This window comes from Orycteropus afer, unplaced genomic scaffold, assembly GCF_000298275.1.
Source record: "Orycteropus afer afer isolate SDZICR_OR568_19922 unplaced genomic scaffold, OryAfe1.0 scaffold00181, whole genome shotgun sequence".
NCBI classification, from domain to species: Eukaryota; Metazoa; Chordata; class Mammalia; order Tubulidentata; family Orycteropodidae; genus Orycteropus; species Orycteropus afer.
In genome coordinates this window covers 6,954,690-6,972,785 of record NW_006921768.1, presented here as the reverse complement: position 1 = coordinate 6,972,785, position 18,096 = coordinate 6,954,690, and the positions used below count along the sequence as shown (strand labels likewise).

Here is an 18,096-nt window from a genome sequence, read left to right as displayed (position 1 = left end):
TAGGAGCTCTGGTAGCGTAGTAACTAAGGCACTTGACTGCTAACCAGAAGGCTGGCAGTTCAAACCCACCAGCCACTCCTCGAAAGGAAGGTTGGGCAATCTACTTCTGTAGTGATACCACCTCGGGAACCCAGGGAGGGGTTGTTGTGAGTCTGGCAGACTTGATGGCACATAACAACAATATATATTATCTTAATTTTCATTTGATGTAGTATCCAGATGTTCCCTAGAGATGTCCAGGGAGTTTGTAGGCTTTGAAGTCGTATTCTGCCTTTGCAGATAGTAAGAAAACTCCTTAAGGCAGACAAGGGAGTTGATGGACAATGTCTCAGAGGACACAAATCAAATTTGCCAGATGGGAAGCCCCTTCTCCTTTCTGTCTAAATTTTAGTTTTTAAGGCCTAATATAAATAATTCATTATCTTGCAATAATAAGAATTTATGTAGCCATTGGAGTCCCTGGGTGGTGCAAATGGTTAATACTCTCGGCTGTTAACTAAAAAGTTGGAGGTTTGAGTCTACCCAGAGGTGCCTTGGAAGAAATACCTAATGATCTATTTCTGAAAAATCAGCCCTGAAAACCCTGTGGAGCACAGTTTTACTCTGACACAAATGGAGTCAACACGAGTCCCAGTTGACTAGAAAGCTTCATTAGTTAGCAGTCAAAACTTAATGACCATCAGGCTGGGTCCAAGTCTTAGCAATACTGATGAGTTTATTTGCCTACTATAGAATATGAAGGGATATGACCTGACCCCTGAACTACAAATTCTGGCTTGCTAAAAATTCTCTTATTCCTTCTTGAAGTGCCAGTCCTGGAAATAATTATTGACAGTCACAGAACACATACACACAGAGTCTCTCTCTGTTGTAATAGTCTTAAGGAATTCAATCCAATTCCATTGTTTTTTCATTAGAAATGCCATTTAAAAAAATTATGTTTTGGTCTTTTTTTGCTTTCTGAGCCTTAGAAGTTTTTCTTAGAAGTAGATTTTTGCCACTTATTTTGAGACCCTGGTGGGTAAATTTATTCATAGATACTTGATCACCTTTGGCCCTGCTCTAAAACACTATAAAAGAATTATATAATTCCTAGGTAGGAGCAGCAATAAAGCTTTCACCTTTTGTAACAGATTATATCAAATATTCAACAACTGGGTTTTGAAAATTTTCTTGTAAAAAAATTATTTCTGATCAGTATCTAATCATTTTTTTAAATGATGTTACTTTCATAATACCTTTTCTTGTTTCATGCAGGCATTTTTACACCGAATGAACCAGTGTGCTGCATCCAAAGCTGACAAAAATGTAACAGAAGAAACAGTGAAGGTGAGGAAGTACAATTGGCCCTTGACCCAAGCACAAGGTCCCTTTAGATAAAATTTTACTGTAGGATGTTACTTTAAAACATTTAAATTTGTCTTCAGTCACTTGTGTTGGTGACAGTTAGAAGAAGGGCAATAGTGTTTGGGGAAAGAAACAAGAGGTTAATAGGATGACACAGAAGAGATATGAATATTTTGTTGTGAAGCTTTGGTAATGTTTGTAAAAAGGAAGAAAAATAAACCTGAGATTTAGAAACTTAATGTCTACGAGGAGGGAGGGAGCGGGTCAATGTGTACAAAAGATTGCTGGAGGCAAAGGAGGAAGGCAGGATGTGGGCAAACAAGAGTTCCAATCTCTGCCATCACGGGAGAACAATGGATCTGGATGGTCCACTAGTGCAGAAAGAGAAGTCCACATAAGAGCTTCAACTAAGAAACACATGTATAAGCACTTCTTTTAAATTGCAGGCAAGGAAATTTGTGAGATGTTAAGCCACAGTAGGTGAAAACTTGGTACTATAGTCATTATTACTCATCCTAGGGGTAAAAATTATCATTGATATTTATTTAGCATACTAAGTTACTGTTTTATTTTAAGAAAAATAAGAGTATTTTTAAGAGTTGTAGATTTTGATAGGGAATGCTATTTCTGTTTCCCCATCAGTTAAACACATAGCCTTCAAATTCTCTTACCATGAGAATTTTTTAGTTATGATTTTTGGTTGCAAGCAAAAGAAATGTATTACTCAAACGGACTTAAAGATACTTTAGCTCACATATTAGGAACTCCAGACAGAAAAGAAAGTACTCAGTGACGTTTCCATGGTTGCTAGGTTCCCTCCAGCTCTTCATTCCAGCATCCAGGTATCAGCTTCATTGCTGTACTGGTTTCTCCCAGGTCTAAACAATGACTTTTGTAAGTGTCTTGGCTTTACTTCCACATATGGCATCTTCCAAAGGAAGAAAAAGATTGTTCTTTTTAAGGTGCCCTTCTTAAAAGCAAAGAAGCCTTTTCCCAAAAAGCCTGCCATCAAATATGTCTACACTGTCTTACTTGTAGCCCTTCTTAGTGGGTGGGACTATGCTTGGTTTCTGCCAGTGGGGGTTGCTCTGAAGGCTGGTTTCCTAGAATTTTGTGGGAGTGGAAGGTATATGCAATAATATGGGAGGGTGGAATGGATGTGGGTAGTTAACCATGGGTAGTGCTTGGGTGGTATGAATAGTTAACATGCTTCACTGCTAAGTGAAATGTTGGAGGTTCAAGTTCACCCAGATGTACGCTGGAAGAAAGGTCTATGGTCTTCTTCCAAAAAGTCTGCTATTGAAGACCCTGTGGAGCACAGTTCTACTCTGAACACACTGCGTCGTTCTGAGTCAGAATGTGCTCTGTGGCAATTGGTAGTTTAACCACGGAGGTTTTCAGCTGTGAGGGATAATACCATACTCTCCTTGATTTCCATTTCTCTCTCTCTCTTTTTTTTTTTTTTAATTTACTTTACTACAGTACTTACTTACACATGTTTATTTACAGATGCTCTTCTCAAACATTGAAGACATCCTTGCAGTACATAAAGAATTTTTAAAAGTTATCGAAGAATGCTTGCATCCTGAACCCAATGCTCAACAAGAAGTGGGAACCTGCTTTCTACACTTTGTAGGATAAATTTCTATGTTTATTTTAAAGCTCTTTCCTCCTATATTTTAAGGATTAGCTTTTGGCATGGTAGTATGTATAGATTAAGTGCTAGAAGTAAAACTTGACACAAACTAAAAGGTTTGGGGTCTTTTAAGGCCAATGGAGTCTTCCATTTAGAGCCAGAAAAGGGGAGAGTGCCTCATATCATCTGTTTTATTCATTGGAAAATAAACAGCCTTTTCTTTCTCCCAACCAGTTAGTCGTTCACATCCTATGTAAGTTTGAATTCTAATGGACATTCAGGCTGTTTATAATTAATGGATAAATATCCATATGTTCCCTTCAAACATAGAACACTTTAGTCTTAAGGCAGAAAATCCTTGCTCTTATAATGACACAATGAGTCTTTTATTGGAACGTCTCCTTGTTAAACTACTTGTGACAAACCTGGAGGTGAGCAAACTGAGTGACTCTAGGTACTTATCTGCCTGCCTCTGAATTTCTCTTAAGGAGGAGATGGCTCCTCAGAAGGCTGTACTGAGTAGTGCAGAATAGCCAGCCAGTACACCTTTCAGATGTCATTTGACTAGAATCTACATTTGTGACCATTTTCATGTCTTTTTACATGATAGCTGAATTTATTTATGTAATCAAAATAAATGCAAGTAAAAAGCCACCTGTTAAGTAAAAATTGTTTTCAGAACTAAAGGGCATTCATACCAAAAAAAAAAAAAAAAAAGAATGCAAGAGTGCTGCTATTGATACTACTACTGCATGAATGCTAGTCTTCAGGGTACCAATCTACATGCATTTATCCAACTGCTACATAATTAACATTCTATTTAAAAATGTGCAACAGCATACTGTCATAGAAATCAATTTTTGTTTATTTTTATTTTTCACTTAGTCTTTTATGAAGATGGTCATATTTCTGTAACTAGTGAGCAGATTCTGTATATGTTATTTTTTTAGTTGGAAAATATTCCCTAAAGGTAATTACATTAAAGGTACAACCTCCTGGGGTGTAGGAAGGTCAAGCTGTGCTTTTCTTGGGCACAGCTGGAGGCCAGGCATGTTTGTGTCCACTTACTGGAGTCTGTTCCTTTTTATAAGAGTTGAAATCTTCTGCCAGTTGGAGTAGTTACTGTCTTAATGTTGAGGCTGCACATGGGACTCTTGCACCCTGATATCTGTTTCCTCAGTAGCACATTATGAGTCTATCATCCATGAATTTAGCTGAACTATTTCTGAAGTTTATTTTATTCTGGTTCATACTGTCTTTTGAAATAAGTGACTCAAAATATTATCTACAGGCTATCTAAAATAGCACGTAATTTTTCTAAAGGCATGTCTTTGAAATTTCAAAGGATACACTTTGTTCTAATAGTTAATCAATACTTTTTTTGTGTCTTCCTCTTTTTGTTGGTACTGCTTTGATAGCTATTGATCATCTCCTCTTTGAAGCAAGTAGAAGGGAATTTAGAGATCACAATAGTGAAATGTCTTTTTGAAATAATCTCCTTTATATCATTTATGAAAGATGTTTAATTTGTTTCTCCTTGATCACTTTTAGTGATAGCTCTTATTGTTAGATAAGAGCTTTATATTGATCCCAAATCTGTCCATCATTTAACTTGAAATTTCCACCTAGTGGTCCTAGTTTTGTGTTTTGGAGCTATGTAGAATTGTAAGTTCTTTTCAATATGGCAACTATTTGAAGGTAGCTACCATTTCCTGACTTTTGTATGGTAACATATCTCTTTCTGAAATGGTCTCTCATTTCTAGTGTGTTCAAGATTTATTATTGTCTTTGTCATTTGTTTCTGGATAGTTTCCAGTTTGTCCATGTCCCCCTTAAACCTAATTGTCCAGCTTTTTATATAATTCTATAGTACTATATTCTTCCATTCTGATATGATCTGGCTAATGTTTTCCTTCGACCTAAAATGACTCTCTTCCTTCTCTTGCCTACAAATCATGGATTCATTTTCATGGACCTTTCTCAGATTTTTAAAGCTGTATCTGAATCTTTCTGGCAAAGCTAGGTATTCTCTGTGTGTAACTACCTTTTGGTTCATGTATCTATTAATCCCTGCATCATATTGGAGTATAACTATAAGTCTATCTCCAATTCTAATAGCATGATGATATTTTCTTATTATTTGAATTCACAGAAAGACAAGTTTCGTATCTATGATGAATATTGTAGCAACCATGAGAAGGCACAAAAATTGCTTTTTGAACTTAACAAAATAAGAACCATTCGGACATTTCTTTTGGTAAGTATATCATTATGCATTATCTTAGGCTGTTTTTTTAGATAGACTCAGTAAGAGTCAGGGAATAGCATCAGTATTGCATAAGAGTCTATAGACAACTTTTTTTTAGTATAGTCAGGCTAGGAACCTAGAGTCCTTGGATAAACGTTGGGATAAGCTTGCATACAGGGAAACTCTGATAATGCCCTCTCCTGATTGATTATGTATTCTTTGGGAGACCCCACAAGTTTGCTAGTGAGAAAAAACACTTATATCAGAGTTCATCATTGTTTTATATTCCCCAAATCCCTAGGTTTCGTTTATTTCTGTGATGATAACTATAAGTAGTGTAGTAATAGGAAGGAAGTAAATACTGGGTGTTGTTGATATTGTTGTTATGTGCTGTTGAGTCGGACTCGACTCATAGCGACCCCTCCTTGGGTTTCTGAGGCAGTATCACTACGGAAGTAGATTGCCCCATCTTCCCTTCAAGGAGTGGCTGGTGGGTTTGAATCACCAGCCTTCTGGTTGGCAGTCAAGTGTCTTAGCCACTATACTACCAGGGCACCTATTGGATGTGGTAGAAAAGGAAATTTAATGATTGACCTCCTACATACATTCCTTGGTCAGTTTTCATAAAAAGAGCAAGAATGCATATTTAATTTATTTAGGATAGTGCCAATAAGCAAACATTTTGGCAGTTACTTGGACAATCTAATTGCCACTGAGGGCCACATTGTAAGTGTATAATTTAATGATATTTAGCAAATTATGGTGTTATGGAACTACCATGGAGTTTTGGAAGGTATCTATCACCCCCAAACATTTCTTCATTGCCTGCTTACATTCAATCTTTGCTCCCACCTTTAGCTCCATTTAAATACTGATCTGCTGTCTATCTCTATAGATTTGCCTTTTCTGGAAATTTCATATAAATAGAACCATACAATGTAATCTTTTGTACCTGGTTTCTTTTGCTTAGTAAAATATTTTTAAGGTTCATCCTGGTTGTAGCATGTATCAATCAACATTCCTTTCCTTTTCATTGCTTACTGGTATTCCAGCCTATGGGTATACCACATTTTCTGTATCTATTTGCTGTAAATGAACATTTATAATAGGCAATACTTTGGCTGTTATAAATACATCATGCCGCTATGTCTAAGTCTGTCTAAGTCTTTGTGTGGACATATATTTTGATTTCTCTTGGGTAGATACTAAGAGTAGAATTGATGGATCATATTGTGAATTTATGTTTAGCTTATTAAGAAACCACAAAATGGTTTGCCAATGTGGTTATGCCATATCTACCAGAAATATATGAGAATTCCCATTTCTCTGTATCTTTGAGAACATTTAGTATTATCAGTCTCTAAAACACTTTTTCTTAAATAATTGATTTTACTTTTGTTGTTGAGAATATACAAAGCAGAACATACACCAATTCAACAATTTCTACATATGCAATGCAGTGACATTGTTAACATTCTTTGAGTTGAGTAACCATTCTCATCCTCCTTTTCCAAGTTGTTCATCCCCCATTAACATAAACTCATTGCCCCTTAAGTTTCCTATATAATCTTTCCACTTGCTGCTATCAGTTTGACGCCATATATGTAGATCTTAAAGGAACACAGTGCTCAAGGCAGACACTCTTTACTAGTTAAACTAAACTGTTGTTTGGTTTTAAGAAGAGTTCAGGGGACATTTTTGATTTAAGGTTTAAGGCTAAAACATTATCTAAGAGTGATAGTTTCAGGGGTTTATCCAGCCTCCATGTGTGTATGGGTTCCATGAGAATTTGAGAGTCAGTTCTGCATTTTCGTCCATTTGATCAGGATTCTTCTATAGAATCTTTGACAGAAATGTTCAGTAATGGTAGCTGGGCACTGTCCAGTTTTCCTGGTCTTATAGCAAATGAGGCAGTTTTTCATGGAGGCAATTAACAACACATTCCATTTCCTCCTTTTATTTCTGCCTCTTTCCTGCCTTTTTCCTCTGTTGGTCCAGGTGAATAGACAACAATTGTTATACATTTGATGGCCACTTGCAAGCTTTTAAGACCCTAGACACTACTCTATGAACCGAAAAGTAGAACAGAAGAACTGAACACATTATTAGGCCATTTAACTTGGATGTCCCATGAAGCCATGACTCTAAACTTCTAATCTAAGGAACTAAAGCCTATAAAGTGTTTTATTTTACATAAGCAGTTTCAGCAGCATTTTTTTTTCCTTTTCTTTTATGGTTGTTGTAAATATATCTATCACACAACTTTTGTCAGGTCTACTTTTTTGCACAATGCATGAAGAATCAGAAGAATATGAAAGGATACAGAGAGTCCTTGTACCAAAAAGAAATGGTCAACATTCAGCCATAGGAGGTAGAATATGATCAAGAACTGGTGGTATTGAGGGAAGAAATCCAAGCTGCACTGAAGGCACTGGCAAAAAACAAGGCTCCAGGAATTGACAGAATACAAATAGAAATGTTTCAACAAACAGATACAGTGCTGGAAGTGCTCATTCATCTATGCCAGGATATGTGAATGATAGCTACCTGGCCAACTGATTCTAAGAGATCCATATTGGTGCCCATTGCAAAGAAAGGTGATCTAACAGAATGCAGAAATTCTCAAACAATATCATTAATATGACATGCAAATAAAATTTAATTGAAAGTAATTATAAAATGGTTGCAGCAGTACATCAACAGGGAACTGCCAGAAATTTAAGCTGGATTCAGAAAAGGGTGTGGAACAAGGGATATCATTGCTGATGTCAAACGGATCATGGCTGAAAGTAAGACTACTATAAAGATGTTTACCTCTGCTTTATTGACTACAGAAAAGCATTCAATTGCGTGGATCAAAACAAATTATCGATAACATTCAGATAAATGGGAAATCCAGAATGCTTAATTGTGCTCATGTACAACCTGTACATGGACCAAGAAGCAGTGGTTTGAATGGAACAAGAGGATACTGTGTAGTTGAAAATCAAGAAAGGTGTGCGTCAGGGTTGTGTCCTTTCACCATACTTATTCAATTTGTATGCTGAGCAAATAATCTGAACAACTGGACTATCTGAAGAGGAATGTGGCATCAGGATTGGAGGAAGACTCATCAAGAACTTGTGATACACAGATGATACAACCTTTCTTGCTGAAAGTGAAAGGGGCTTGAAGTGCTTAATGATGAAGATCAAAGACTACAGCTTTCAGTATGGATTACAACTTAACATAAAGAAAACAAAGTCCTGGACTAACTGGTCCAAATAAATGGACCAATAAGCTCCTTTGAAAAAATATGCTTTGGTGGCACAGTGGTTAAAGCATTTGGCTGCTAACCAAAAAGTCAGAGGTTTAAACCCTCAATCTGCTCCATGGGAGAAAGACAAGGAAGTCTGGTTGTGTAAAGATTCACAGCCTTGGAAACTCTATGGCACAGTTCTACTCAGCCTGTAGGGTTTCTATGAGTCAGAATCAAATCACTGACAGTGGCTTGGGGTCACTTTGAAGACTAAGTTCTCCTGACTCAAAGATGGTATTTTCACTTGCCTCATATGCACATGAAAGCTGAACTATGAATACGAAGACTGAAGAAAAATTGATGCCTTTGAATTCTGTTGGTGAAGAGTATTGAATATATCATGGACTGTCAGAAGAATGAACAAATCTGCTTAGAAGTAGTACAACTGGTTTGCTCTTTAGAAACAGGGATGACAAGACTTTATTTTACATACTTTGGATTTCTTATCAGGAGGCACTAGTCACTGGAGAAGGACGTCATGTCTGGTAAAGTAGAGGGTGAATGAAGAAGAGGAAGACCCCCAGTGAAATGGATTGACATAGTTGCTGCAACATTGGACTCAAACATAGCAATGATCATGAGAGTAAGGCAGAATTGGGCAGTGTTTTGTTCTGTTGTACATGTGGTCACTAAGAATTGGAACCGAGTCGATAGCACCAAACTACAGGTTGGTGTAAGAAAGAGACAAAGAGCTAGGAGTGAAGGTACTGAGTGAAAGTGAGGAAAAATGTCTCAACCAGGGCTCCTCAATAAGGAGGCCTCTGAATGGAGGTACCTGGGCTGGAAATGCAGATATATGTATAAGAATTGCACTCTAGGTGTGAGGGGTTGGGGGCTAGGCTGAGACCTTGACAGTCTCTCTCTCCAGAAGACTGGTTGTGTATTGAGGGCAGTTCCCCTCATGAGGTCTGCCAGGCAAAGCCTTGTGATTGCCTATGGTTTGACCTGAAAGATCACACATGTGATCTTGGCCTAGAACAGCACTCCTCAGAGATTTTCTGTTTGTTTATCTAATATTAGCAAATGGTCCTTTAAGTCTTTAAACAACATCTGGTGTACTCAAAGTTAGTTTCTCTTGACTGTATATGCATCGTGCTTTCTTAGTTCTTTACATATCTCACCATTTATTTTACCGAAAGCTGGACAAATTAAATAATATATTGTAGCAACTCTGTATTCTAATGTTTTCTCCTTGAGGTTGGTCATTATTCCTTTTTTTGTTTGTTTCATTTTAATAATATACCTGGACAATCTACAGGATCTTTCATTGATTGTGCATTTATTGTTGGTTTGTGACTTTGGAGACCCCATGTATTACAGAGTAGACTGCTCCATAGAGTTTTCTTGGCTGTAATCTTTACAGAAGCAGATTGTCAAGCCTGATTTTTCTGTGATGCCACTGGGTGGGTTTGAACTGCCAACATTTTGGTTACCAGTTGAGTATAAAGAATTTGTGCCACTCCAGAATCTGGAGTCTCTCTTATGGTGTGCTGCTGCTGATATCTCTGTTCAGATTTTGTAAAATTTCTTTGTTAATTTTTGTATAATTTAACTAGATTTGTGTGGTTCCCCCATGCAACTGCTTAGCTTAGTGGTCAGTCAATGATTTGTCAGAAGCTGTACTCTTAATATTGCCTTCTGTCTTGTTCATGGGTCTCTGTGTGAGTGTGAGGCACATTTGAAGGCCAAGCGTTTTCAAGTCTGATCTACATTTCTCATTCCTTGGTGTCTTCTCTGGTCTTCCCTGCATGTATGTACAGCCTCCCGGTCAGCCAGGCATAAGTGAAGATTTTCTCTAATTCCAGGCTCTCCATGTTATTCTTGTTAAAATTTTGGCTAATCTGCCAGTCTGTCATTTATCCCAATTGGGATGACAACATTAGGCTGGCAGAATTGTGGGCACTAGCTTGTCAGTGTCATTGATGAACTGTTATAGCTAAACGTGGCTTGGAGATCACTGGGTAAAACCTGTCAGTTTTACAGAGAGGAAAATTGGAATTCTGAAATGAGTGACAAAGCCTGGGTTAGAATCTTTATATTTTTTCTTCTATAAAATCATGCTATTTCCCTTTATACATGGGATCTATCTATCTATCTAGAGAGCTCTGGTGGCATAGTGCCTAAGGCGTTTGACTGCTAACCAGAAGACTGGCAGTTCAAACCCACCAGCCACTCCTTGGAAGGAAGGTTGAGCAATCTACTTCTGTAGTGATATAACTTCGGCAACCCAAGGAGTGATCGCTATGAGTTGGATCTGACTCTACGACAGTACAAAGAAAGAAGAAAGATCTGTCTATCTATCTTTCTTTGTAATTATCTATCTATCCATCCACCCACCCACCCACCTACCCATCTATCTGTCTATCATCCTTCCATTCATCTATCTACTTATTCATTCCTCTATCTCTAGCAGGCTTCAAATTTAGAAAATTTATGTATTAATTTTAAGATTAATTTTTAAGGCATAGCTTCAAACTTTTGTGGATTTGAAAACATTTTAGTCTCTGTAACTAACATGAAAGGTAAAAGCATTCTTTCTCACTCTGTAAATGTTATTTGTGACTGAATATACTCTTCTAAGAAAAAAAGAGCTATATAAAAAGATGTGCTTTCATAAGTTTTTAAGCAGAGAATTTATGGTAGAACAAAGTTTCATAGCTTTAAGTTTTAAAAAATATAATTAAACATGTTTGTTTTCACTTAGAACTGCATGCTACTTGGAGGCCGGAAGAACACAGATGTTCCCCTGGAAGGATATTTAGTAACACCAATACAGAGAATATGCAAGTACCCTCTCCTTTTGAAGGTAATTTATGTATTTGCTTTATTGTTGCCTTTGTTTAGTACCTCAATATTTTTTCTGATGATCTTACTTTAAATTCTCATGTTAACATCCTGACATTTAAGGAAAAAGCAGATCATGTTATTAGAAAAATGACTATTTTGTGACTCAGTTTATATGTGGAATAGACAACAAATCTTATGGAAAAGAGTGTTCTTTGTAGAGAATACGCTTGCTTGAATTTCATTTAGAGTAAATGCATTAGTTTCAGATGGTCCCTTTAAGATAGATTCCATTAAGTACTTTATAACCAGTTTTACTGCTCCTTTTCTATAGGGCTGTTAGTTATATTTTTAAATTTCTTCTAACCTTAGTGACTTCATGTTCTGGTTATCTAGTGCTGCTCTGACAAGAATATATACTACAAATGGGATGACCTTAACAAATAGGAGTTTATTCTTACAATTTGGAAGCTTTAAGTCCATGTTCAAAGTGCCAGGCTCTAGGGGCTGGGTGAAAGCCCCTCAACCTTGGGGTCCAGCTCTGCCTCCTGCTCCTGGCCCACTGAAGCTAGAGATGTTTCTTTACTCAGACAGCTGCTGGCTGCTTAGGCTGAGAAGCCCAAGGTTGACGAATAAAAAGGCACAGTCCCGATGTTATCAAACCACAAGGCAGGCCATTATCTTAAGTCCATTGTAAATCCCAGGGTTGGCAGAGCATAGCAGGCTGCTGAGCAATGATGCGGCTACATGCAGGGTCCAAGCATGCCATGTTGTTGTTGTTATGTGCCGTCGAGTCGGCCCCAACTCATAGCGACCCCTCCTTGGGTTTCCGAGGCAGTATCACTACGGAAGTAGGATTGCCCAACCTTCCTTCCGAGGAGTGGCTGGTGGGTTTGAACCGCCAGCCGTCTGGTTAGCAGGCAAGTGTCTTAGCCACTATGCTACCAGAGCTAGAGATATTTCCCAAGGCTTTTCCTTATAGACAGTAAGCAGACCACATCCCAAAGGCAGCTACTCAGCTGCTTGTGGTAGATCCCACCATGGAGTTGATTGCCAGTCTTATCATGGGGAATAACTACCACCAGCTGCCCAGCCAATCAACCAGGCCCAGACAAGTTGGCACACAAACATAACCACCACACTTCTTAAAGCCAAATTTACATTATTTCAGAGCCTGGTTCTTAAATCATTATTGATAAAATAATGGTAAAATGTGGTATGGTAGAACTAATAAAACACTTGAAATTATTTGTGGAACTTGAAATTATTGGATTGTCCAATCAGTACATGTTACATAAAAAGTAACTGTCCAAAGATAATTACTTACAAGTTTCTCTTACTATTTCCTGCAATCCAAATTCATATCCCAACTCCACAGATACTCACTGGGCACAATCCCTAGGGCCTACATCATGGTGTGCCAGCTGAGTTGACCACTTCACATAATTTGCAAATGCCTCTTGTCTTTAGACTTCTTGGGGAGTCCACATTTCTTTTTTATGAATTAGTGATCCAGCATACGTTTCTAAAACCTGTGTTGGAAGTGATATACTGTATTTTTGGCATGTATATATGTTAGCTCTGTAGAACAGTGTGTGAACGTATTGACTGTTCAGAGTTTATGGCAGAATTTTCAACAATAACAGAGCTCAAGAAAGGATAGTTACTGCATTTTCTTCCACTGTAGTAGAGAATTAAGAAAATTCTTTTGAAGAATTACCTCAGATTTTCTGTAATTATGTTAGTTACATGAAGATGGCAACTGTAATAAAGAAATGAATGACTAATTATGAAGCAATGTGGTCACAACTGTCTAGACAGCAGGTGAAGATGTTTAATTTTGTGCTTGTAAGTAACAAGTAGCATGACATTTCATTTTAATATGTTTAAAATTCTAGTATCCTGAATGGAAAAAAATACATAAAGCCACCCCCCCAAAAAAAAACCCAAAAGAAGGCTATTGAAGGGTGCATGACAGTTCATTCATTCATCACAGAGAATGAATCTGAATTATTGAAGAAAACATCATATATTGCTCCTTTGCTGATAGAGTATTGTGGAGTTTATAATTTTTTTATTTTGCTCTAATGTATTACTTCAAAATTTTGGCTTTCATTACATTTCTACAGGTTCTCAAAAATATTTAGAAAATAAGGTACTTAAATTATTTTTGATATTATAGGGCATATTTATGTAAAGATCTATTACTCTATTAGAATCTCTAGGGATATGAAATTAACATGTAATAAATATGTGCTCTGTTAGAGAGAAGGTCATGCTTTTAAAAAATTTACATGCTACTGGTGAGATATTTAAGGATTTGTAAGGTAAAATCTAACTTAGTTTTTAAATACAAAATAATTTTGAGGGGAAAAATTAAAGTAACTACAAAATGTACATCAGGGTAACACTTCACTCATTGATTCAGCCTTTTGGTTTTGATCTTAATCTTGGTGGAGTTTGTGATGTCACTTGTGGAAGTGGTTCTCATGATCTTTGCAGTTTTCATTTCCTGGTCAGTCTGAACCTGCTGTACCAGAAAGCTGAAGATCAAAGGGCAATCTGTTTGTTTTTCTGTGTGTAAACAGGAGTTGTTGAAGCGGACTCCAAGGAAACACAGTGACTATGCCGCAGTGATGGAAGCCCTCCAAGCCATGAAAGCTGTCTGCTCCAACATAAACGAGGCCAAGAGACAGATGGAAAAATTAGAAGTTTTAGAGGAATGGCAGTCTCACATTGAAGGCTGGGAGGTACATTTACTTTACTGAACAATTGAGCTAAAAATAGCTTTGTGATGTCCTAGGCTATGTGCAGAATTATGGGGATTGGATTGGATGATCATTTTCCTAGATAATGCTAGAAGGTTAGATCAATTCTGAGAAATGCAAACCCTTATTATTATTTTTAAATAACTTTATGATGGCAATTAATAGCAATTTTTTTTCTTTTTATTATTGTGGTGAAAATATACATAAGGAAATATTTGCCAAATCAATAATTTCCACATGTACATTTCAGAATTAATCAGCATTTACCTCTACCTGAGAGGTTGTGATGGAGCCCATCAATAGTGAGTGGGCTCTAAGCTTTGATATTTCATTTTTTGTTCATCATGATTATTCTTTTTCCTGGCTTAACTTTGATGATTAGATAGCCTGAATCTTGGAGAAAGTAAAGTGAGTAAAGTAAGGCTCCATAGGTGGGCTGTGATGTTATTATTTTCACTCTCTGAATTAGGTGCTTGATGCTGAATTTCATTTTAAGTCTGCTTAACCACTCTGAGTTTTGATTTCTTCATTTTTAAAGTTAAAGAACTGGGTACGAATGATTTTTAAGGTCAATTCAAGTTGAAAATTTTGATGGTTTCATTGTTAGAGAAGATTTTAAAAAATAATGAAAATGCAAATGAGCAGTGATACTCAGAACCTGTAAGATGTTCTCAGCTGTGGTAACGGAATCCCAGTTACTTCATAGAGTTGGAGTCCTATTTACTTTAGTGCTATGCGAAGAATAAATTCAACTTCTGTCATTAAATTGCCTTATTAAATTAACATGAGGTATGGACTAGGATTAGGAGCAGTGGTGGTTCACTGATAGAATTAGTGCCTTCCGTGTGGGAGATATAGGTTTGATTATTGGTCAGTGCACCCATTGCATCTGTCACCACCACCTGTCTGCCAATTTGCAAGGTGCTGTGATGTTGAACATGTCTCAGTGGAGGTCTCAGACTAAGACAGACTAGGAAGAAAGGCCTGGAGATCTACTTCCAAAAATCAGCTAATGAAAACTCTATGGATCACAAGGGTCCAATCTACAACCAATCATAAGGATGGTGCAGGCCTAGGCAGCATTTAGTTCTGTTGTGTTTGGGGTCACCATAAGTTGGGAGCCAACTTTAAGGCAGCTCACAACAACATGGACTAGGATAAATTTTTCTGGTTATAAAATAAGAAAATAAGATATATATTTTTAAAGTGTATAGAAAATTTAAAGTGCTCCCAAACAAATACTGTTATCTTATGAATCCACGTGGATTGCTTTTTTCTTTAGTATATTTTAGTGTACTCATTTGTTTCTTATCTTCAAATTACTGGTTTCCATTCAGACTTAAAATTATGTCCACCCAGTGTTGCAAAGAAACTTTAAATATTGACTTGAGAGAATTCTCCTTTTGTCCAGTCTCCATTATGAATATTTTAAAATGCTAACTGGGGTTTGACTTAGCTTCCTTTTCATCTTGCATTATTCTCTTTCAAGTGTCCTTGGTGACCTCACATTTCAACATGAATGCTACCACTTTCAACCAGCTAAAATGGTTGTGTGTTTTGCAGTTGATTCAACCATTCCCGGGGAGGAGTTGTCCTGCTGTGATGAGAAAAATGGAGTAAGGTTTGCTTTTGCAGTTCTGTTGTCACTCAGAAATTGGAAGAAAACAAGACTTGCTTTAAACTGCTGGATTTGTCAGTGAATTCTGCCAAGCCTTTTACTAGAACAAAAACTTCAAAAGACTGTTTTTGGAACTCTACGGAAATGGAATCTCACAATTTTGTATATTCCTGGTGTATGTCTTAAAAGATTTTATGGCAAAATGTTGAATGATGCAGGAGGCGTCAAAAGAAGATAGAAGCTGTATACCAAGTTACTATACCAAAAATAATTGGTCAACATTCACACATTTCAGGAGGTAGCATATGATAAAGAACCAATGGTATTGAAAGAAAAAGTCCAAGTTGCACTGAAGGAATTGGTGAAAAATAAGGCTCAGGCACTGTTGTTATACCGATTGAGATGTTTCAACAAATGGATACAGTGCTGGAAGTGCTCTCTCATTTATGCCAAGAAATTTAGAAGACAACTACCTGGCCAACTGACTGTAAGAGATCACTATTTGTGCCATTCCAAAGAAAGGTGATCCAACAGAATGTGGAAATTATTGAACAATATCATTAATATCACATGCAGGTAGAATTTCGCTGAAGATATGTCAAAAATGGTTGCTGCAGTCTATTGACTGGGAACTTCCACAAATGCAAGCCAGTTTCAGAAGATGACATGGAATGAGGGATGCCATTGCTGATGTCAGATGGATCTTGGATAAAAGCAAAGAATAACAGAAAGATGTTTACCTGTGTTTTATTGAATACGAAAAGGCATTCAACTGTGTGGAGCATAACAAATTATGAATAACATCGCAAAGATTGGGAATTCCAGAACACTTAACTGTACTCATGAAGAAACTGTACATAGACCAAGAGGCTGTCATTCACACAGAATGATTGGATATTGTACAGTTTAAAATCATGAAGGGTGTGCATCAGGGTTGCATTCTTTCACCATACTTATTCAATCTGTATGCTAAGAAAATAATCTAAGAATCTGGACTAAAGAATGCAGCATCAGGATTGGAGGAAGACTCATTAACAACCTGCAATATGCAGATGACACAACCTTGTTTGCTAAAAGCAAAGAAGACTTAAAGCACTTAGTGATGAAGGTCAAAGACTACAGTCTTCAGTATAGATTACTCTTAAGAAAACAAAAATCCTCAAAATTCGAACAATAAGTAACATCATGGTAAATGGAGAAAAGATTGAGGTTGTCAGAGATTTCATTTCACTTGGGTAAACAATCAAAGATCATGGAAGCAGCAGTCAAAAAATCAGATGACATATTGCACTGGGCAAATATGCTGCAAAAGACCTCTTCAAAGTGTTAAGAACCAAAGATATCACTTTGAAAACAAAGGTACACCTGACCCAAGCCATAGTATTTTCAATAGCCTCATATGCATGTGAAAGCTAGCCAAGGAATAAGAAAGACTGAAGAAGAGTTGGTGCCTTTAAATTGTGGTGCAGGTGAAGAATACTGAAAATATGATGCCAGAGAAAGAATAAATTTGTCCTGGAAGAAGTGCAGCAGGATTGCTCCTTGGAAGTGAGAATGGCTAGACTTCATCTTACCTACTTTGGTCACATTGTCAGATGGGACCATTCTTTGGAGAAGGATATCACACTTGGTAAAGTGAAAGGTCAGGAAAAAAGGGAAGACCCTCAACAAGGTGGATTGACGGAGTGGCTGCAGCGATGGAGTCAAGCACAGCAAAGATTGTAAGGATGGCATAGGACTGGGCAGTGTTTTGTTCTTTTGCCCATAGGGTTGCTATGAGTCTGAGCTGATTCAATGGCAGCTAACAACAACAATAGCAATGACATATGTTGAAAATTGGGTCTGCTGCAGAAATGAAAGATTCTTTAAAATCTATTGATATTACTTACATAGTACACTGACTCTTCACTTACCAAATATCTCATTATCTGACATTTTGCATTTGTGAAAATAGTAAAAAAAAAAAAAAAAAAATCTACTATCCATGTATTTTGTGCCTTAACAGCAAACACCTGGCAGTAATGAATTCTGAGGTGTGAGGCAAAGTAACTGTTTGTGATGGTTAACGTTATGTGTCAGCTTGGTTGGGCCGTGATTCTCAGTGGTTGGGCTGTTATGAAATGATGTGCCTTTGCAGTTATGTAATGATGTAATTTCACAGTTAAGTAATTATGTAGTCATCCTCCATTTTGTGATCTGATATGATCATCCTTCATTTTCACATAATGCTGATTTTCATGTAACAGCCTGGTTTTTGGAACCTATCCATGTCAATAATGGAAAAATGCATACACACACATACACACACATATATGTATGTATGTATGTATATATATATATATATATATATATATATATATATATAGGAGCTCTGGTAGCATAGTGGCTAAGGCACTT

General features: G+C 37.0%; 1 protein-coding gene across 1 annotated transcript in view; it reads left to right on the top strand.

Annotated features, from left to right (window-relative positions):
- The window catches only part of PREX2 (phosphatidylinositol-3,4,5-trisphosphate dependent Rac exchange factor 2), a 466,421-nt gene that overhangs the window by 137,574 nt on the left and 310,751 nt on the right, over positions 1–18,096 (top strand). Inside the window, exons 2-6 of the mRNA XM_007947357.2 lie at positions 1,258–1,329; positions 2,857–2,979; positions 5,136–5,240; positions 11,234–11,335; positions 13,902–14,063. Coding sequence (XP_007945548.1) covers positions 1,258–1,329; positions 2,857–2,979; positions 5,136–5,240; positions 11,234–11,335; positions 13,902–14,063 — 564 coding nt within the window. The remainder of the gene's footprint in view (positions 1–1,257; positions 1,330–2,856; positions 2,980–5,135; positions 5,241–11,233; positions 11,336–13,901; positions 14,064–18,096) is intronic.